Below are 22,740 nucleotides of genomic sequence, written 5' to 3'. Positions count from 1 at the left end.
AAAACTTATTTACTATAGGGTTTGGTACTGGATTTGGACCCATTTTTCACTTCACTAAACTTGTAGATGACGCAATGTCTGGCAGTATTTACATTTTCTGTAACTCTCCCCATTGTTGTTTAGCGGGTTTTGTTCCTCTCCCACCTGGTTATCAGTAAAGACCTACATTTAATGGTCCAAAACGCGTCAACTTTCTTTTGTACTTAATCATTGTACTTAATATGATCCAATAAAGAGTTTTTTGTTTTTATCTTGTGCCAATGGTCTCTATACATTTTTCTATGTTGTATTTTCTTCGTGCAAAAATGACTCTTTAAAGAAGTACGGAACAAACTTGTTGTCTGGCAATGACAAAGTTTACAGCTGGCATTGAGCCGAGAGAAGTAAACTCTCTTGAACTTTATGGTTGAGCTATTATTTGGCTGCCAATAGCAAGTGTGACCGAACCCTGATCACCGCCCTCTGCCCAAACATCATAAAGTCTGTTGGATCAGTGCCCGTTACCTTTAATAGATAAATACAGAGGAGCTCACCACAGACAGAACTATAGTACCCGGGGCACAGGATGGCTCTGAGCATTGCAGCCACGCTTCTCCTGACCACTGGGGTCACCCTACTAATCTATCTTATAAAGTGGTGGCATGGGGTCAAACAGAAGAACCTACCTCCAGGACCTACCCCTCTACCGCTTCTGGGGAATATCTTTCAGCTCAGCACCTCTGAGCTACCACAGTCTTTAGTTAAGGTAAGTATATTTCAGTGCCATTTTACCCTTATTACCACAGTGGTTATATAGCAATAACTACTATAAATAATAATAATTACTGTAAGACTCTTCGATAGCTTAGTAGTCATAACACATGTTATGAGATCCAGAAGGCCTTTTTCCAAGCCTTCTGGATAATATCTCCTCAAATTGGCCCTTGTGATCCCCTCAGAGGTTGTATTAATGTTTTGAGCGTGCACCAGATACCACTTGATGTCACTGACTGCCCACAGTAGGTTTCCTAACCTCTCTTCCCCCATCACTTGGAGAGGCACTAAACAGATGCCCACTGTGACGCTGGAAATGGGAGGAAGATCAATCAATTCTATAAAAAGTAAACTCTGAAGACTTATGATATCCACAATTTTATTTGTTTTCTCTATTTTTGTAGTTGAGCGAGAAGCATGGACCTGTCTACACCATCTACCTGGCAAACCTTCGGACAATAGTACTGACCGGGTACGATGCGGTGAAGGAAGCTTTTGTTGACCGTAGTGATGCCTTCAGTGATAGAGGAGACACAGGAGCCGGAGAATTTTTTCAGAAGGCTTTTGGTAAGACGATATAGTAAATAACATTAAGCCTCTGAAGGGCTCAGGCTCTTACCCAATGCATTAATTGAGAGGTTCAGCATAAGATAATCCATTTTGTATGCTAGGAAGGCCTATTTTTTCAAAGGTTGGAGGATGGTGTGCCCCAGAAGGAACCCCAGACTGAAACAGATAATACTATAATGGTGGCCACTTTGAGTTAAATGTTACTATTTTTGAAAAATCAGACTCGATTTTATTCTATTCCTGAACAAACCTTTTAAATTACAGGAGTCATCGCAAGCAACGGAGAAAGGTGGAAAATCCTTCGACGATTTTCTCTGACAACTTTAAGAAATTTTGGAATGGGGAAGAGGAGCATTGAAGAAAGAATCCAAGAAGAAGCCCGATGTCTGGCTGAGAAATGGATAAAGGAAAAAGGCGAGTGGAGATCCAAAAATATTCTTACTTAGGTTGGCCATCAGTATCAATAAGCTCTTGGTCAAAAATCATAACTCTGGGTCTCTCATGTATACAAATATTATTTTTACATATATACATGTACATATTTTTTGTTCCATATTTTTCCAATGTTTGTTTTGTACCATACAGTTAGAACCTTCTCTAACCAACTCTTTTATATTTAATAACAGATGATCTCATTGACCCAACACACATCACACGACTCGCTGTTTCCAATATCATCTGCTCCGTTGTGTTTGGTGAAAGATTTGATTATGATGACCAGAAATTCCTGACTCTCTTGTCAAATGTTCAGCTTCTTGTTCAGTTGATCACCGGTCGTCCTGGACAAGTAAGTTTAAAAAATTTAAACTTAAAAAAAGTATTAAAAAATGTGGATAATGTTGACCAACCATATATCTATCTATCTATATATATAGTAACTAATATAGTTTTCCAGGGTTTTTTTTACGCTAAAAGGGTTGACAATTTTCACAAATGATATATTAATAAACTTCCCCTCATATTGATGTCAGACGTATGATGAGATGAGACAATACAGACAGTTTTATACTCCCTCTCTCAATCCTTAAAGGACACCTGTCATCAGGTGTGTGTCACTTGTACTGTCACTACTACCTGTTGGAGCAGCTCACAAGGATCCCATCCCAGCCTTTATCTAGTTATTTCATACATTACTCATTATAAAATCATCTTTTCTTTATCATGTAAATGAGGCTGGTCACATGGTCAGAGGCAGTGATGTCACCCCTGTTCCCCCTCCCCTCTTCTCCCCCTGCTCATGTCTGTGTGTAATGTATAGTAAAGCATTGCTAGTGTGTGTGCTGCATCTGCTCACATGCTGCATCCTCCTAATATACAGGTGAGAGACACAGACATCAGCTACACAAGTACCTGACATGTTCTGTTATAACATGGCTGCCTGGAGCTGTTGTATCTCTCCTATACACACACACACAGGCTGCAGGGGGCGTGGCCACCAGCAAGCACATGGAGCCATCACATAATTATACAGCCTCACATCATTATACAGGCTGTCAGTGAAGCACTAGGGGTGTGGCTGTGCCTCCCACTCATGAATAAGATGGACAGCTTGAATATGCTAATGCTTCATTGGACATTTCACAGGTCATTTGCATACAGCTTTAGGACCTAATTGCTTAGGTTTACAGGCATGTAGAGGGACAATGAAGGGATAGAGGCAATGCTCTCTAATGGCAGTTTATGAAAATATATTTAGTTTAGGGGGGTTATTTTGCATGGCGGTTTCTCTTTAAACTATAGATGTTGCAGAGTCCTGTGTCAAGGATCATCACATTATAGCGGAATATGCAGTTGTGGATTATAATATAGGCGGCTTAGGTGGTAGCCCAGGGCCCAAGTCTTCTAGAGGGCCCATGACCACCCAAACACCTACCAAATTTTAGACTGAGAAGGATCTTCACCCACTTCATGATCTTTGAAGAGGATCTTTGAAGATATCCTCAAAAAGTCTTGAAACTGCAGATTGAAGGCAGTTAAATAATAATAATATTCATGCATTCCAGGGCCCATGGCAGTCTTAATCCCCCCCCCCCAATGGTAATATGATGCAAGTAGTCCCAATTTATTTACTATGCAGCAGCTGACCATCCCCCTGTTAGTTATATGCTTTAAACAAACCCTCTGATTTTTCATCCTGTTATCCTACATCTTATTTTTTGTCCTGATTCTTTTGTTGACAAAAATTTGACACCGTTTCAAAAAGTGAAAGGACAATACATTTACTGGATCCGACAACAATACATTTTTTGTAGACCATAGAAACACAAAGCACAGTATAAATTAAATGAAAATATGCTAAAAATTTTACACTATTATTTTTATACTATTTCAGATTTTTAACATGTTCCCAACCATAGTAGCCTACATCCCAGGTCCTCATCAGAAGATCTTCAAAGCTTTGGAGGAAATTAGACTGTTTATTAGAGAGATGGTGAAAACCCATCGGGCCACCCTGGATGAGAGCTGCCCTCGCGACTTCATAGATTGCTTCCTTATCAAGATGAAAGAGGTAGGTTCGTAGTTGTAGATAATTTGGGGTAAAACTTTACATAGTTACATAGCATCCACAGTTTCTAAGAAGATAAAATAGAAAAATTGTTGCTAAGGGATGCCAGTTAAAAAGTAAAATATTGAAACCTGTGTTCTCTTTAACTCTGGATTCCCACTGTGTTCTACTTCCTGGGCGTCACCACAGGAAGCACTGATAGAGACTGCTCAGCCAATCACTGACTGATCCATGGTCACTGTTTCCTGTGGTGTCAAGAGAGACCAGATTGTGGAGTGGAGTGGAAACCAGGTGGGACAAGGACACACAAAGCTGTAAGTTTTTTGTCTAACCCCTGTAGGCCAATTTTATTACATTTTTGTAGCTGGGGAACCCTTTTGGTTGCTACAGACAATATATAATTACATATAGAAAGAGGTCTCAGTATTTGTAGATATTGTAACATTACATTTGAATTGTTTTTAGGAAAAAAATAAACCAGACACCGAATTTCACGATGAAAACTTAGAGGGAACGATATTAGATTTATTCCTCGCTGGAACAGAAACTACAAGCCTGACCCTGAGATATAGTTTTCTTATTCTCCTGAAATATCCAGAAATACAAGGTAAGAACTTTGATGCATTTTTAAATGTGTTTTACTTATTCCGCTTGATTTTTTTTGCCCACCCCCTCCCCCCCTCCTCCTCCTCAAAAACTACAATCCAAAAGCCTTAGGATAACTCTTATTTTGAATATCTTAGAGTATTTATTGTATCCTTCATTTATTTGGAGGAAATAAAGGGAAAGAAGGCGAGAGATTTTTTTATAGTTATGGAATTGACTAAAATTAATCTTTACCACCAGTGATGGTAACTTATGGATTAAGATTCATGGACATCTAAGAACATAGGGGGAGATTTAGAAAAATACTGAATACGTCACCTCCAACCCATGTGGGTGTGGAGGGGGCGGGCACGAAGCATTCCTGCCCTGTTCCTGTGCTCTTTAAAACTTTTGTTTGCTGGTCTTTACGCAAAACAAAGCCAGGTTGAACCTCCATTAGTTTTGCCCAGCAGCTGCACCTCCACCAGAAACTTCAAGAGCCTAAGCCTCTTGATGTATCCTGCGCGACAAGACTTGGGCGTGGCCACAATCATACGCTGGCGCAGGAGCGCTGATCCATGATAAATATCCCCTATAAAGCCAATCGTCAACTTTTACCTTAGTTATATGGCTGTACTGACATTGTACTATTTAAACATGTGACTGTGAAATCTTAAAATTAAATCCTGTGCTGTGTTCTTGTAAATTTCAGAGAAGATCCACCAAGAAATTGACAATGTGATCGGCAGAGATCGCTGTCCATCAATAGAAGACAGGAGTAAGATGCCCTATACAGACGCCGTGATCCACGAGATCCAGAGATTTGCAGATATTGCTCCCATAGGCGCACCTCATGCGGTCAGCAAGGACACAACCTTTCGAGGATATCACATACCTAAGGTATAGAATGTTGGTCTTATCAACCTCTTCCTTCCTCACGTATCTGATATGAGAATAATTTAAACCTCATACTATCTACTGTAAATGTAAGAGCACATGTTCTCGAATCTAAAAAGGCAGAGGGGGGTATTTATCAGGGCTTATAGTGGGATCACTGGCGTAGAAACCCTAAAATAATTGCAATAAGCTTCTCACTACCATCTGTGATTAATTTTCCCTTTCTACCACCTCGACGCCAGGGGGTGTGGAGGGGCAGGAAGGGGTGCAGCCGATGGGGCAGTGGGCCGGCACTGGGACAAATCACCTTGCACTCTTTTGTAAAATGTCACCGATTGAACCTATTTCACACCCGGTAGGATCAGACCTAGAAATAGATGCTGTGCAGCTATCTGCACAGCATTTGGAGGGGAGGAAGGGCTATCATACCCCAAATCCCCCAGTAACTTGACGGGAAAAGATAAGCGAAGAAGTTGTGCTAACCTGAACATCTTAGCTTCTACTCAAACTTGACACTTTAGTCGATTTTGAACTCTCATTCATTCCTTTTCAGGGCACCATGGTGATACCAGTCCTGACCACAGTCCTGAAAGACCCCACACAGTTCAAGAACCCAGAAGAGTTTGACCCTGGACATTTTCTTAATGAGAAAGGTGGCTTCAAGAAAAGTGATGCATTTATGCCCTTCTCTACAGGTAAGAACTTAGAACTTCAGAATGTTCCTAGTTTACAAGGAAACTTTTCCATTAAACAATAGTAAAACTCCATAGTATTTCGGGGTAGGGTTCAGTATAACAAAACATCAAGAATGTTCAAATGGAAACTGGTAAATTCTGGTGGATCATTGGCCTTATAATGATAATGGCTCTTCTACATTATTACATAAGATTGGCCTCACAAACTTAACATCTTTAGAATTATATAAAATTTATAGGAAGAATATATCAATCTATATCTGTGTCTGAATAGGCAACACGTGTTTATGTCCCCCACAGTGCCCCCAGAGGAAAAATAATTCATTACACCATCACTATCCAATCAACAAGGTCACTCAGCTGTGAACCTTCTACTCTATAAACTCAAAATTGGCAACATTGTAATTATAAAACATCAATCCCTTCCCTGTTATGGTAACTTTATTTATTTTGTCTGTTCCTCAGGGAAACGTGTATGTGCCGGAGAAGGCCTGGCCCGCATGGAGCTCTTCCTCTTCATCACCACCATTCTGCAGAAGTTTACCTTGGAGCCCACCGTAGACAGAGAGACTTTGAGTATAAGACCAGAACCCAACACCAATGCATCAAGACCCCATACTTACCAGATGAAAGTTGTCCCTCGTTTTTGATGTGGGGAAAGATTTTGCACGAAGTAAACTGAAAAATTTGGGATAATAGAAAACTATAAGGCTGCTCCAACTGGATTTTCCAAAATAAGGATATGTATATAAGTGTCATAATATTATTCTGTACATATGTCATTTTTATGTAAATAAAAACATTGGAATCTATTAAGTCTCTTGTTGGGTACAGTTTGCTACAGGTTCTTGGGTTTTGTATGGACCATACTTATTACTTTACTCCCTTAAGGACGCAGGGTTTTTTCGCTCATTTCTCGCTCTCCACCTTCAAAAATCCATAACTTTTTCATTTTCCATGTACAGAGCTGTGTGAGGGCTTATTTTTTGCATAACAAATGTTACTTTCCTGTTATGTTATTTATTATTCCATGCCGTGTACAGGGAAGCAGGAAAAAAATTAGAAATGTGGAAGAATTGAAGAAAACCCCATGTGCGTCACGTTCTTGGGGGCTCAGTTTTTCTGACTTTCACTCTGCGCTCCAAATAACACGTCTACTTTATTCTTTGGTTCGGTATGAGTGGGGTGATACCAAATTAATACAGGTTTTATTGCGTTTTAATACATTTTTAAAAATTAAACGAATGTATAAAAAAGGAAAAAAAAATTTGCCATCTTCTGACGCTAATAACTTTTTCATACTTTGCGGTACAGAGTTGTGGGATATGTAATTTTTTCGAAATGAGCCGATGTTTTCATTGCTACCATTATGAGGAATGTGTGAAATTTTGACTACAGATGAGCGAACATACTCGTCCGAGCTTGATGCTCGTTCGAGCATTAGCGTACTTGAAACTGCTCGTTGCTCTGACGAGTATTTCGCCAGCTCGAGAAAATGGCATCTCCCGCCGTTGTGCTTTTTAGCGGCCAGAAACATAGCCAATCACAAGCCAGGAGACTCTGCACTCCACCCAGCATGACGTGGTACCCTTACACGTCGATAGCAGTGGTTGGCCGGCCTGATCAGGTGACCCTGGAATAGACTAGCCCCTGCCCGCGCTGCTCGGATCATTCTGTGTCTGGATGCCGCTAGGGAGAGAGCTGCTGCTGGTCAGGGAAAGCGTTAGGGTGTTCTATTAGAATAGTGCTAGGCAGGAGTGATTCTACAAGAACCCAACAGCCCTTCTTAGGCCTACAATAGCGTTATATTTTACTTTTTTTGGTTTGCTTGTGGCTGGGCTTGCTGGCACTAGTAGTGCAGTTAGTACCATATTGTGAGGAATTTGCAGGGGGACTTGCTACCGTTGTGTTTAGCTCTTAGTGACACACATATCCACCTCAAACACCGAAGTGGGACAATTTATTAGGGGTTTGATTTGAATTAGGCAGAGTCTGCTGATTTATTTTTTTTACGTTTATTTCTTTTCATAACTCAAAGTAATCTGGCAAAGCAGTGTGCTTTCAGTGTGGGCTAGAAAATAGCCATAGGAGAACCCCAACGGCTTATTTAGGCCTACAATAGCGTTATATTTTCATTTTTTTTTGGTTTGCTTGTGGCTGGGCTTGCTGGCATTGGTAGTGCAGCTAGTACCATATTGTGAGTAATTTGCAGGGAGACTTGCGACCGTTGTGTTTCGCTATTAGTGACACACATATTCACCTCAAACACCAAAGTGGGACAATTTATTAGGGGTTTGATTTGAAATAGGCACAGTCTGCTGATTTATTTTTTTTTACGTTTATTTCTTTTTATAACTCAAAGTCATCAGGCACAGCACAAAATCCAGTTGTGTGCTGTCAGTGTAGGTTAGAAACTAGCCATAGCAATAGGATAGCATCGTTTTGTTTAAAAAAAAAAACAAAATTTAAAAAAATTAAAGTTTACATTTTAATTTGGAAAATGTTTAACCCGAGGGCTAGGGGATGATGAGGGAGCAGGGGACGCCACAGAGCTACACTCCCTAGGTTCATCATGTCTCAAGTTACTGGGACTCGTGGTAGAGCACTGTTGAGGCCAGAACAGTGCGAAGAGGTGATGTCGTGGATTGCGGACAATGCTTCTAGCCATTTGTCCACCAGTCAGTCTTCCACGCAGACCACCCATGTCACCGAAATCAGCACTCCTCCAGCTCCTCCACCTCAGCCTCCTTCCCCCCAGTCTGCCCCCTCCCAGCAAAATTTGGCATTTGAACCGGCATACTCTGAGGAACTGTTTTCTGGACCCTTCCCACAGTCACAAACCACTTGTCCGGTTGCTGCTGAGCTATTTTCCAATGCCCAGGTTTTCCACCGGTCGCAGTCTGTGGGTGATGATGACATTATTGACGTAGTGGAAGAAGTGTGTAAAGAGGTGTCGGACGATGAGGAGACACGGTTGTCAGACAGTGGTGAAGTTGTTGTCAGGGCAGGAAGTCCGAGGGGGGAGCAGACTGAGGGATCGGAGGATGATGAGGTGACAGACCCAAGCTGGGTTGATAGGCCGGGTGAACACAGTGCTTCTGAGACGGAGGAGAGTCCTCGACCAGAACAGGTTGGAAGAGGCAGTGGTGGGGCCAGACGGAGAGGCAGGGCCAGAGCTGGTGCATCAGCGCCAAATGTTTCCCGTAGTCAAGCTCTTGTGGCGAGGGCTAGATTTTCAGAAGTCTGGAGGTCCTTTAAAGAAACACCGGATGACCGACGGACTGTGGTGTGCAACCTGTGCCAAACCAGGATCAGCAGGGGTTCCACCACTACTAGCTTAACTACCACCAGTATGCGCAGGCATATGAATGCTGAACACCCCACTCAATGGCACCAAGCCCGTTCACCTCCGGCTGGGCACACCACTGCTCCTTCCCCTGTGTCATCTGCTAGTCAGCCCCCTGCCCAGGAGCCCGGCCCAAATACCTCCCGTGCGAAAACCCCATCTTCGCCTCCGCAATCCTCCACAGCATCCACCAGCGTTCAGCTCTCCATACCCCAGACGCTGGAGAGCAAAAGGAAGTATAGTGCAACCCACCCACACGCCCAAGCCCTCAACGTCCACATCTCCAAACTGCTTAGCCTGGAGATGCTGCCCTATAGGCTGATGGAGACCGAGGCCTTTCGAAACCTCATGGCGTGGGCCTCCTCTCGGTATTCGGTCCCCAGCCGCCACTACTTTTCCCGATGTGCCGTCCCAGCCCTGCACAAGCACGTGTCAGAGAACATCATCCGTGCCCTGACCAACGCCGTTTCTGACAAAGTCCACCTGACCATGGATACGTGGACGAGTGCTGCCGGGCAGGGCCACTATATATCGCTGACGGCACATTGGGTTAACTTGGTGGAGGCTGGGACCGAGTCTGACCCTGGGGCTGCTCATATACTGCCGACGCCGAGGATTGCGGGGCCTACCTCGGTCCAGGTCTCAAAGGCCTACTATGCCTCCTCCTCCTCCCACCCCTGCTTCACCTCCTCCTCCGAATTACCATCCGTGGGCATGGCGCCATCAGTCGGTAGCTCTAGGCACAGCAGCAGTGCCATCGCTAAGCGACAGCAGGCGGTGCTCAAACTGCTGAGCCTAGGCGATAAAAGGCACACCGCCCAAGAGCTATTACAGGGCATCACGGCGCAGACCAATTTGTGGCTGGCACCGCTGAACCTGAAGCCAGGCATGGTTGTGTGTGACAATGGCCGTAACCTGGTGGCGGCTCTGCAACTCGGCAGACTGACACATGTGCCATGCCTGGCCCATGTGTTAAATCTCATAGTTCAGCGTTTCCTCAAGACATACCCCAACCTATCCGATTTGCTCACGAAGGTGCGCCGCATCTGTGCGCATTTCAGGAAGTCCAGCACAGATGCTGCCACTCTCAGGGCAGCGCAGCGCTGCCTCCAACTGCCCGCTCACCGACGTGTGTTGTGCGACGTGCCCACAAGGTGGAATTCAACATTAACCATGTTATCCAGAGTTTACCAGCAGCGCAGAGCGATTGTAGACTGCCAGATGTCAACTTCCACCAGAACTGGTAGTCAGGTCAGTCAGCATCCTCAAGTCTACAATGAGGAGTGGACGTGGATGTCTGATATCTGTCAGGTGCTGAGTAACTTTGAGGAGTCAACACAGATGGTCAGTGGCGATGCCGCCATCATCAGCCTCACCATCCCGCTGCTTGGCCTGTTGAAAAACTCTCTGGTCAGCATGAAGTCGGAAGCTTTGCGCTCGTCACAAGAGACGGGGGAAGAAGATTCCCTTGTTGATAGCCAAAGCACCCTCAGGTCTGTTTCTCAGCGCATATCGGAGGAGGTGGGGGAGGATGAGGAGGAAGAGGAGGAGAATGTTGGCGAGACAGAAGAGGGGACCATTGTTCAGTCCTTCACTGTTCAGCGTGTATGGGCAGATGAAGAGGAGTTGGAGGAGTTGGAGGAGGAGGAAATGGAGAGTCAGGCCAGTGAGGGGAGTGAATTCTTGCGCGTTGGGACTCTGGCGCATATGGCAGATTTCATGCTAGGCTGCCTATTCCGTGACCCTCGCGTTCAAAGAATTTATTCCAGCACCGATTACTGGGTATTCACTCTCCTGGACCCACGGTACAAGCAAAATCTTTCCACTCTCATCCCTGGAGAGGAAAGGAGTGTGAGAATGCATGAATACCAGCAGGCCCTGGTGCACAAGCTGAAACAGTATTTTCCTTCTGACAGCGCTAGCGGCAGAGGGCGTACTTCTGCGGGACAAGTAGCGAGGGAGAGTAGGCGAGCAGGCAGCTTGTCCAGCACTGGCAGGGGTACGCTTTACAAGGCCTTTGCCAGTTTTATGTCACCCCAGCAAGACACTGTCACCTGTCCCCAGTCTCGGCAGAGTAGGGCTGATCTTTACAGAAAGATGGTGAGGGAGTACGTAGCTGACCATACCATCGTCCTAAATGATCACACAGCTCCCTACAACTACTGGGTTTCAAAGCTGTACATGTGGCACGAACTGGCGCTGTATGCCTTGGAGGTTCTTGCCTGCCCTGCCACTAGCGTGTTGTCCGAGCGGGTTTTCAGTGCAGCTGGTGGCATCATCACCGATAAGCGTACATGCCTGTCGACTGACAGCGCTGACAGGCTGACGCTTATCAAGATGAATAAAGCCTGGATTTCTCAGGATTTCCATTCTCCACCAGGTGAAAGAAGCTCAACCTGAATAATGTATGCACTCCTCCTCCTCATTGTCCTCCTTCTCCTCCTCTTTGTACACTAAAGCAGAGGAAACTGGCTATTTTTTGCCAGGGCCAACTGGCTATAGCTATAGTACTCTATGTATTTAATTTTTCTGGAGGGCCACCTACCCGGTCCTCTGTTTTAAACAATTTTTGGGAGTGTCACATACAGGCACTCAATCTATTTAATTTTTCTGGAGGAACACCTACCTGCTCCTCTTGTTTGAAAACTTTTTTGGACTGCCACATACAGGCACTATCCAAATTAAATTGTCTCCATAGCAGCCTCCACACGTCGTCTTTTTAGCTGCCTCCACACGTTGTCTCCATTGCTACCTCCACACGTCATCGCCATAGCTGCCTCCAAAAGTCGTCCATATAGCTGCCTCCATACATGGTCCCCTTATCAAACGAGCTGTGTCAGGCAGAATTTTGGGTTGTTTTCATGGCTTCCACATCAAACTTGTTAACTTTGTCACCACCCTGCTGTGTAATCCACAAAATATACTGGCAAACTTTTATCATTTACCAATATTATTTCAGCGCTTCTTGCGCATCTGTTTATATTCCTCTCACCCGCCATAACCCAAACTTATAAGAACGCTACTACACTTGATCTTATACAAAAGGTTCTTAGAGGTGCTGTTTGGGGAGGAGCCGAGAGTCAGGGGCTTGGATAGGCGAAAGCTCGCCTGGCAGCGGAGCGCCAGCTCCATCCCAAGATCCAACTAACATAGTTTTAACTGCAGCACCTTTAATCTACTACTAGTTCACTGCCTCCATACATGGTCCCCTTATCAAACGAGCTGTGTCAGGCAGAATTTTCAGGAGTTTCACCAGATACATAGTGGAACTCGGTCCATCTGTCGCCGCCATGCTGGAGACCTGAAGTTGCAATCATAGCAGCGCAATATGGATGCCCCATACTGTCGCTCTTAATCATGGAACCATTTCCGAAAAAACAATTAAAAATAGAACCACTATGCTATTTCATTATTCCTAGGTGAAATATTCAAATGACCTGGCCTGCTTTGAAAATTATAATTTTTTCAAAGTAAACGCTTCTGGCCCCCAGGCCCATTTTGGGTGGAGAAGAGCCGAGAGACAGGGGCTTGGACAGGCGAAAGCTCGCCTGACAGCGGACCGCCAGCTCCATCCCAAGATTAGGCAGCCTTAGAGGCATCCATGAATGCTGCCCCTGCAGTTTCCTGTCCATTTTGCCTCCACGATCCTCCACAGCGTTCACCAATGTCTCCATGCGCAACTTTCAACCCCAGATGCTGGAGCACGAGGGGATATGCAGCACATCATCCCCTTATCAAACGAGCTGTGTCAGGCAGAATTTTCAGGTGTTTCACCAGATACATAGTGGAACTCGGCCCATCTGTCGCCGCCATGCTGGAGACCTGAAGTTTCAATCATAGAAGCAATATGGATGCCCCAGTAGTCACTCTTAATCATGGAAGTCGTCTCCATGGCTGCCTCCACATGTCGTCCCTTTATCAAACGAGCTGTGTCAGGCTCATTTTTCGGGTGTTTCACCAGATACGTTATGGAACTTGGTCACTATGTCGCTACCATGCTGTGTTATCGACTAAATATACAGTCAACCTTTTGTTCACATAGGAAATCATTTCAGCGCTTCTTGCTAACCTCCTTTGGTGAAGCCTGAGTCCATTTAGGGTATGTCGCCATGCCACTCTCTAGCCTGCTGCCGCTGCCTCTGCATGCCGTCCCCTATAGTGTCAGGGTCAATTATTGTATGTTTTAGATGCTATCTAGCCTCATTCGGTCTGTCTGTCATGGCCATGCTGTTGCCCATAATTTTGGCATAATGGTGCGATTAAGCAGCCTCAGAGGCATCCATGCATGCTGCCCCTGCTGTTTCCTGTCCATTTCCGTGGTGTTTCCATCCTTTTCTGAGGTTCCCAGGTGTTTGGCCAAGCTTCCCTGTGCAGAGCCTTGGTCCCCTTGAAAAATGCTCGAGTCTCCCATTGACTGCAATGGGGCTCGTTATTCGAGACGAGCACTCGAGCATCGGGAAAAGTTCGCCTCGAATAACGAAAACCCGAGCATTTTAGTGCTCGCTCATCTCTAATTTTTACCACTTTTTATAACTTTTTTTATGTCATGTAAAAATGTATAAAAGTCACATTTTGCACATTTGGGCGCCATTTCCCTTATCGGAGGTCACCGCCGGTTATAACTGTTTCTATATTTTGATAGATCGGGCATTTTGGGACACGGCGATACCTAATGTGTTTGGGATTTTTCCTGTTTATTATATTTTATATCAGTTCTAAGTAAAGGCGGTGATTTGAATTTTTAATATTTTCTAAATGTTTTACATTTTTAAAACTTTTTTTTTCCACAATCTCTTAGATCGTTCCTACCAAATACTGCAATACTACTGTATCACAGTATATGGCATTTCTGCACACTATACATTACAATGAGCCACTGGCTTATTGTAACAAATCTTCTGAAACCATTCAGCCTCGGGTCTGATGAAGACCCGAGGCTGTCATGGCAACCGATTGCCGCCATTGCCTACGTGTAATCAGTCGTTTCCAAGAAGAATGATTCCAACTTCTCCCCTTTAATATTAGTGACCATACTTCCAATATTTCATGACCTGAACTGACCCTTTTGGGACGACAATATATGACGTTCCTCAGGAACGACGTTCTGGGTGCTCAATCCCCACAGAAAAACATCCTGAATCTATGTACAAGTAAAAGGTTGGGAGGGCACTAGCCACAAGATGGCCGTGCAGTTTCTTCAGACACGTGTAATCATTCAATTGCTTGTATAATACACTGCAATATCTCTATACATAATGGGGCACATTTACTTGCCCGTCCCATCGCGATCCCCGAGGTGCGTTGTCCGACAAGGATTCGGAGCTGCCGCGATTCACTAAGATCGGGCTTCCAATTTCCTGGATGTGTCGCTTCCCCCGCTGAGTTCCGCCGGAGTTCACCTTCTTCTTCCCGGTGCATGTGAGTGCATTGTCTTGCGACACAATTTGAATTGTAAATCAGTCGGGTTGTCCATCGGGCACGCCCCCCAATTTGTGTCGCATGCAAGTCGACGCCAAAATCCGATCGCGTGCATCAATAACCCCACTTAAATGCAGCGGAAATCGGAAATGTGCCGTGCGGACCCTTAGTAAATGTGCCCCAATATTCTCCTTCGATAAGGCCACACATTGAACATTACTTTGTATGATTTAGTCGGGGTCCTCAATGAGCCTCATTACCCAACTGAGCAGGAGCCCCTATAATTAATAACCGCATTTACCGGTATATCCTATACACAGCACTATTGCCCCTTAATTAATATTACAAAACCACCCTTATTATTTTATATGCAACCAATTTAATAAATATTTATATAACCCCAACATTTATTCATTTCTATAACCCCCCCCCCCAGTTAATGAATATCTTCACATCACATTATCACGATACAAGTATCAGGGAGACAGTGCATGTGAAGGTAATCCAGGTAATATGAGTTTGATTGATAAGTTTCCATGAGTCATCTTAGTTTACTGATTTCAGGTAAAACTGATATCCAAAGTTCAGGAACTGACACAGCACTACCACTGCCAACATCCTAGCTGGCTTATTCAGTCTTAAAGGGTTTTTTTCCTGGATAATAATATGGTTGACTATTCCTACGGATTAAAATAGAAGAATATTAAATCGGTGAGTTTAATTAAATTGAAAGTTACACAAAAGACCAATTTGGACCATTTCATTTCATCACTAGAGTTCCAAATATGAAATTAAAGGGGTTGACCACTCTTTTGTTGCTCATGTGCTCATGTGCCTTTACTGCCTTAATAATAATTCCTGAATGTTTGTCAAGTGATTCAGCAGTCCAATTACTTACTTTTCTACTGTGTGCAGACTCTCCATGATTATTTGTTTACATGTCTGAGCTTTGATGAACAGGTGGAGCTGCAGCAGCAGAGTTATGGCTCAGCCTGCTCCCTTTTGACCTCCAAGTCTCTGTGAGGATTGATAGTGAAAATAGAGACACAGAGGGTGATACCATGAAGAGGGCTTAGCGCAGTGAGAGAGAGGAAGCTGTGTATGTATGCAGAGGGCAGCGTGGTGAGAACAGGAAAAGGATGAATCTCTCACAGGAGGAAAAGACACAGGGATACATACATGCAGAGACATATCTAATGGCAGAGATTTATTAAAAACTGGCCCTCAGTAACTATAGACTGTAACTATATAGCCCCCCCCCCTCTCCCCCATAGCTCAGTAACTATAGCCCTCAGTAACATTTATCCTGTACTTGATGAAAAGGCAATGAAGAAACCAGTTAGGGTTTGAAATGTGTATATAAACCAATTATAAAGTGTATCTTAAAGGGAACCTGTCTCCAGGGACCTCATTTTTACAAAAGACAGGTTACAGAAGCCCTTCACACCTGCAGTGCAAATCTGTCTTTCTCCTTTCTCTAAGCATTTGCATTACAATATAATTGTGTGTTAATAACTTACCTTGTATCCTGACAGAATCCTCTGAGCAGTCCCAGGGGTTGGGCTTTGGTTTGGATACATTTCAAAAAACAACATGTGACTTGCCTGTGCTGCAGACTGAGCAGATCTTGGCCCCCACCCACTGATGTCAGATTACCAGGCTATGAGCTCTGTGAGCTCTGTACAGGAGCACAAAGGTGGGGGCTGGGAGCTGAGGAGTGAGCAGCACAGACAAGTTACATGTTTTTGAAATGCATCTAAACCAAAGCCCAACCCCAACACAGAGAGCATGGTAGGTTATATTGTGTGAAAGCATAAAGACATATTTGCACTGCAGCTGTAATGGTGTAATGGGCTTCTGCAACCTATCTTTAGTGAAAATAAGGTCCCTAGGTTGACATCAATATAATTTAAGCTCATTTTGAGCGTGTTCACACATGTGGAGCCATTCTCCTACTTCTTTTCCATTTTCCACACAATCTTCCTAGAAGATGATAGAACCTCACCGAGGTGTCATACTTTATATGGAAGATAGGGAACCAGAGCAGCTAGATCCCTACCTAGCAGGGTTCAAGGAAGTTAAAAAATATTTTAAAGAGGGGGGCGTGTCTTGCCATGCTAGGAGCTGCACGCACCTAAAGTGAGCTCCGCACCGGGCCATTAGATAAGGGACGTCCAGCACCCAAATTAATGGGGAAATCGGATCGCAAGAGACCCCCAGAGAAGAAGGGACCTACCCGGAACGTGGTGACCCTAATATCCAACTTCTTCTCACCGCTGCAAGCCCGATCCCCATCCACAGGCAGCGCTTCCCGCCGTCTCGGCTCGCGGGCGCCGCCATCTTGCAGGATACACCACGCTGCTGCCGACTCACCCCCGAGGCAGAGAGGTGAGTCGGGGAACAAAGAAAATAGAGGGCGCAGAGCACAGATCGAGTCCCGGTCCACTGATACGGCCACCCGGCACCCTTGGAACCCACTGGCTGACAGCCAATCCACCGCAGCAGTCTCTGTGGAGGTAAATTGAGACAGGGAACAGGCCCCTTCAGCAAACCGTGACAACATGGCGCCCTCACATAAGCACAGGGACGTGCAAGCACCATCGACTACTCCTAAGGGAAAGGGGACAAACGACAACAGAGAGGGGAATACCCCCAGTCCCCCCTCCAAGAGATCCCTGTTTTCTCAGGACTCTCAACTTGATCACCAAAATGCACCTTCTGCCACTGGGTCTAGCAAACCAGATCTTCCACATCCAGAGGAAGCCGCTAACACACTTAGAGCCTATCCTGAATTACAGGCACTCTTAGCTCTTTTGCCATCCAAAAGAGACATGGACGCCCTAGCTACAGATCTCATGGGCGCTTGGAGCCAAGATTTACAGCAAGTACACTCTGAGATTTCCACACTAAAAGAGAGATTGAATGATCTTGAAGCCTTCAAGTCTGAAGTGTCATCTACTATACAAAACGTCCAGAAGAGGGCAACAGAGCACTCTATGTACCAACAGCAGCTGTCAATGCAGATTGATGATCTGGAAAATAGGAATAGGCGAAATAATATAAGGGTCAGGGGACTTCCTGAAGCTACACAGACGCCTGAACTATTGCCCACTTTAACTGGCATCTTCAACATCTTATTGGGTCGACCAGCTGATACACCCATAGAAATGGACCGAGCTCATAGAGCTTTGCGTGCCAGGAGCTCTGACCCTGCCCGTCCCAGAGACGTAATCTGCAGAATTCACCATTTTACAACCAAAGAATTGATAATGCAGAAAGCCAGGGCTAAAGCAGACCTAGACTTCGATGGAGCTACGATCACGCTGTTCCCTGATCTTTCCCGCTGAACCCTCCGTCAGAGAGTCATCTTACGCCCACTGCTATCCCTGCTACAAGAAAGAAACATTTCTTATCTCTGGGGCTTCCCATTTGCCCTGCATGTACAACATCCCCCCACCGGGGCCTAGCCTTTTCTCGGGGCCTGGAGACAGCCGGGGCCCGCAGTACCTGAGTGGCTGGCGGTTGCGGCCTAGGCACGCTAGTGTCACGGTGCTTGGTATGGGGACCTGAGGGCTGTCCTACAGCCTGGCAGCTCTCCAGCAGAGTGGTGTTGGCAAGAAATGATGAGGGAGAGGCTGCTATAGCGGATCTCCCTGGGGCAACCCTTTGGTGTCTAGAGTATGAGTCTCTGTGTAGTGGACAGGGTGCCTGTGATGATGGCAGCTGTAGTAGCAGAGACCAGACGTAGGCAGAGGTTGAACAAAAACAACTTACAGTTCTTTATTGGAACCGACAGGAACCGCAGCAACGTGCCTTAACAGAATGGTAGATTGCTGAGATGCAGTTGGAGGGAGCCACAGGATGTAGATCATCAGCCTGGATGCAATGGCAGGCTGGGAGATAGCTGTGTCCTAGTAGGATGCTTCAGCTTGTCCTGGAGTGCTTCAGGTATCACCCTGTCTCACTACAGTCTTCAGCAAGGAGTTGGCTCACCTGCTCTTGGTCTGGTGTGCTAGCTGCACAGACTCCTCTGAGTCTCTAATCTGAGAGAGTGAACTCTCTCCTCACACTGCACTCTCTTCTGAGAGAACTGACTTCTTCTGGAAGTTTCCTTACAGGGTCTTGTTACTCCCCTTGGTCAGGTGGTGGCTGCTCCTCCAATTACATCTCAGCTTACATCTCAGCTCACAGAGACAAAGTATAACACCTGTGATTGGCTGACACATATGACATCACATAAAACAGTTAACTCCTGCCTTGCCAGGCAGGATCTACCACTGCAATGTTCCCCTGTATCCTATAAGGACTATGTAGTGTGATGTAGTGACATGCTGTGGGGCTGACTAGACCCTACACAGGCTGCAAGCTACATGGTGGGACGTATTCGCAACCACTCCTCTGCCTTGCATCGGCAAGGGTGTTGCACATGCAAGAACAGGAAACAAGACAGTGACTCTATCGCGTCATGAAGAACTACACGAGTTCCTCCGTTCCTTGGATTTACCAGATATTCGAATTCCAGACTGGAATGAACCTCCTCCTTTTCAAGCACACCGTGCATCAAACACCTCCGCATGGGGGTCCGTATCGTCCCCATCCCTCGGCATTCCTCGTCCACAGCGAAGAAGGTTTCGGGGGAATCCGCCAGCAGAAGGAGATCAGGAGGACTGACAATCGTCAACTGCTGTCAGATTGAGTATAACTTGCGTTAATGTTTCTGTAATGCGTTTTGTTGTATATCTATATACACCTCTTTAATTAGACAAATGTCCTACCCAGGACCTTGAATGCGACCACATAACCCTTTTTATATTTCCTTAGTTTGATGCTTTGAACAGTTCGGTTCATTAAATCACCATATTGAGGGGTTATGAGTTCGCACATAGCAAAATCTCCCCGATTTCCTCACACACCTACTCCCTTCAAAACTGTCCAGTAAATAAACAATCCTAAATACAATCAGAAATACCGTTGGCCCGGTAACAACCACGTATACTCCGTTCAATGGAACTAACTCTTAACTTTTATCAACATCTAGAGCATCTCCTATCGAGGTGTTATCTACAGCCATTTATAGCTGAGTTCCTACAGATCCCCCAATAGGTTCAGCTGTGATAGGATATCACAGCTGGTACTTGCCTACAGGGCATAAATTGTTTTTAGAAGAGCCCTCAACAAGGACTCTTAAAGTTTTCACACCCGTCCCTTCCCCCTAGGTCAGTGCAAACCCCACCCCCTTTCTTTCCCCTCACCGGTCTCACCTGAACGTTCCTCCCTATCCCCTCCTTACCCCAGGGCAGGAGCGAGTCCCGATTTATCAAAAAGGACTCTACCTTGGTGTAATTCAAGCAATATGTCCCAATTAACGATTGTATCTTTTAATGCCAAAGGTCTAAATTTACCCGAAAAGTGCTCACAGACACTGTACTCATTTCATAAACTCAAAGCGCACGTCTTATGCATCCAAGAGACGCACTTTAAAACAGGGAATGAACCCAAGATAAACAATAGATACTACACCACTGTATATCATAGTACAAACCCTCTAGGAAAATCAAAAGGAGCATCCGTTTTCATACATAAGGACGCTCAGTGCGAGGTCTTGGAGGTTGAAAAAGACGAAATTGGCAGATACATTTTTATTAGATGCAACATACAGGGATCTATCTACACTATAGCAAATGTGTACGCCCCTAACACTGGTCAAACAAGCTTTCTAACCAGTGTTTTTACCCGCCTAAGCTCCTTCACCAGGGGGTCCTTGATCCTCTGTGGAGACCTAAATATGGTAATGAACCCCCTTATCGACTCTTCCACGGGCAAATCATCAATACCATATAATAGGATCAACAGAATTAGGAAAGACCTACATTTACTTCAACTCTGTGACGCCTGGAGAATTCAGCACCCTGAGGTTAGAGATTACTCTTTCTTCTCTCCAGTGCATAATACGTACAGCAGACTTGACCACATTTTCATCCAGCACAATCTTCTCTCAGTAGTGATTGACACAAAAATTGGTGCAATGTTCATGTCAGACCACGCACCAGTCTTATGTACACTTTCAATGTCACCAGTAAAGCGTAGGCCTTTCAATTGGAGGTTGAATGAATCCCTCCTCCAAGACTCTACCTTGAGACAATTAACTCAAACCCGCCAGGAGATTAATGCCCACTTAGAAGTCAAACAACAGAGGCTCAAACTTCTATGCTCCCGCTCGCTATACGAATGGGGAAATAAGCCAGGTAGACTGTTAGCCAGGGCATTTAGAGATAGGAAAGCTTCAACATACATCCCTTCAATAAAAAACGCAGCGGGTAAGGCGGTTCATAAAACGGAGGAAATAGCAGAGGCATTCACTGAATATTATCGTACCCTATGCAATCTACCGCCACCTTCTCAATCCTTTCCCCCACCACGGCCTCAGCACTTACTCTCACAATATATACAGGAAACTGCTTTGCCCACTATAAAAGAAAGTGATAAAGCATTACTAGAATCAAAGCCCTCCCCACAGGTAAAAGCCCGGGACCGGATGGCTATACGGCCGCTTTCTATAAATCTCTACTCCAAGATTTATCTCCCTCACTTGTAGAAGTATTTAACTCCATCTCAGCTGAAAGCCATTTTCTTCCTTCATTCTTACACGCCCATATAACTGTCATACCTAAGGAGGGGAAAGATCCCCAGCTCTGTCCTAGCTACAGACCTATATCACTCATCAATTCAGATGCCAAAATCTTCGCCAAATTGATAGCAGTCCGAATGGCCCGCATAGTGGGCCCTCTTGTCCATCTCGATCAGGTCGGCTTCATCCCAACTAGAGAGGCGAGGGATAACACCCTCAAGACATTCTTACTACATTATACCTCACAGGCTTCCATGCCCTTCTTAGCTCTATCTCTTGATGCCGAGAAGGCCTTTGATCGAGTGGACTGGGGGTTCCTCTGGGCGACCCTAAAACAAGTAGGACTAGGACCACGCATGCTTTCCCGCATTCAAGCCCTTTACAAGGCTCCACAAGCCAATATAAGAGTTAACGGAACCTTGTCGCCCTCTCTTACAATTAGTAACGGCACTAGACAAGGGTGCCCCTTATTGCCCCTACTCTATGCTCTGGTCATAGAGCACCTACTAGTAGCAATTATACAACGTTCGAACATCAAAGGTATTAGAGTAGGTCCTACTGAATACAAATGTTCCGCTTTTGCAGACAACGTCCTTCTTTATCTAACTGATCCTCAAACTTCTTTGCCACCCCTAATGGAGACACTCAACACATTCGGGCATTTTAGCAATCATAAAATAAATATGTCAAAAAGCGTGGCTATGGGAGTGAACCTGGGAGCAGCCATCTCTCAAGCCCTCGCAGCCAAACACCCATTCACATGGAAAAAAGACGCCATTTCCTATCTGGGAATCCGAATTCCCGCCGATCTGAACAAAACATTCCAATTAAATTATGAGCCTCTTTTAGAAGCACTTAAAATAGACCTTACCAGATGGGCAAGTAAAAAGATATCATGGTTGGGAAGGGTGGGTTGCATCAAAATGACAATCCTACCCAAACTACTCTATTTATTTCAAACTATCCCCTTCTCCATTCCGAAAATTTTTTTTAATAAACTCAATAGCCTCTTAAACCAATTCCTATGGGCGCAATCGAGACCCAGAGTCGCTAGGCAGATCCTGATACATAGAAAGCAACAAGGTGGCCTGGGTCTGCCTAACTGCAAGGGCTACTTCCTGGCAGCAACAGCTGCCAGAATCCTGGACTGGTTCCATCATGGTAAAAACAAACTTTGGGTGAGCTTAGAGGAGCATCGGACACCAACTCATCTAACTGCTCTACCATGGCTAGCCTCGTTTAACACACATCTCTCGTTTAATCACTCTCTACAAGCTCTTCCTTATATAACGTCCCAAGTACTGAAGACATTAAAAAGATGTTCGAACCAGACGACACTTTT

General features: G+C 45.0%; 1 protein-coding gene across 1 annotated transcript; it reads left to right on the top strand.

Moving 5' to 3' along the window:
- The first annotated feature begins 524 nt into the window (after nucleotides 1–524).
- Nucleotides 525–6,794, top strand: LOC140077741 (cytochrome P450 2H2-like). Its single transcript, XM_072125176.1, has 9 exons — nucleotides 525–745; nucleotides 1,158–1,320; nucleotides 1,588–1,737; nucleotides 1,950–2,110; nucleotides 3,656–3,832; nucleotides 4,295–4,436; nucleotides 5,127–5,314; nucleotides 5,865–6,006; nucleotides 6,472–6,794. Exons 1-9 carry the CDS (start codon nucleotides 566–568, stop codon nucleotides 6,654–6,656), a joined length of 1,488 nt encoding a protein of 495 aa, XP_071981277.1. The 5' UTR covers nucleotides 525–565; the 3' UTR covers nucleotides 6,657–6,794.
- Nucleotides 6,795–22,740: the final 15,946 nt, after the last annotated feature.

The sequence above is a fragment of the Engystomops pustulosus genome, chromosome 9 (genome assembly GCF_040894005.1).
Source record: "Engystomops pustulosus chromosome 9, aEngPut4.maternal, whole genome shotgun sequence".
NCBI lineage: Eukaryota > Metazoa > Chordata > Amphibia > Anura > Leptodactylidae > Engystomops > Engystomops pustulosus.
The sequence above is the reverse complement of the archived record's forward strand: the minus strand, read 5'-3'. Positions and strand labels throughout refer to the sequence as shown.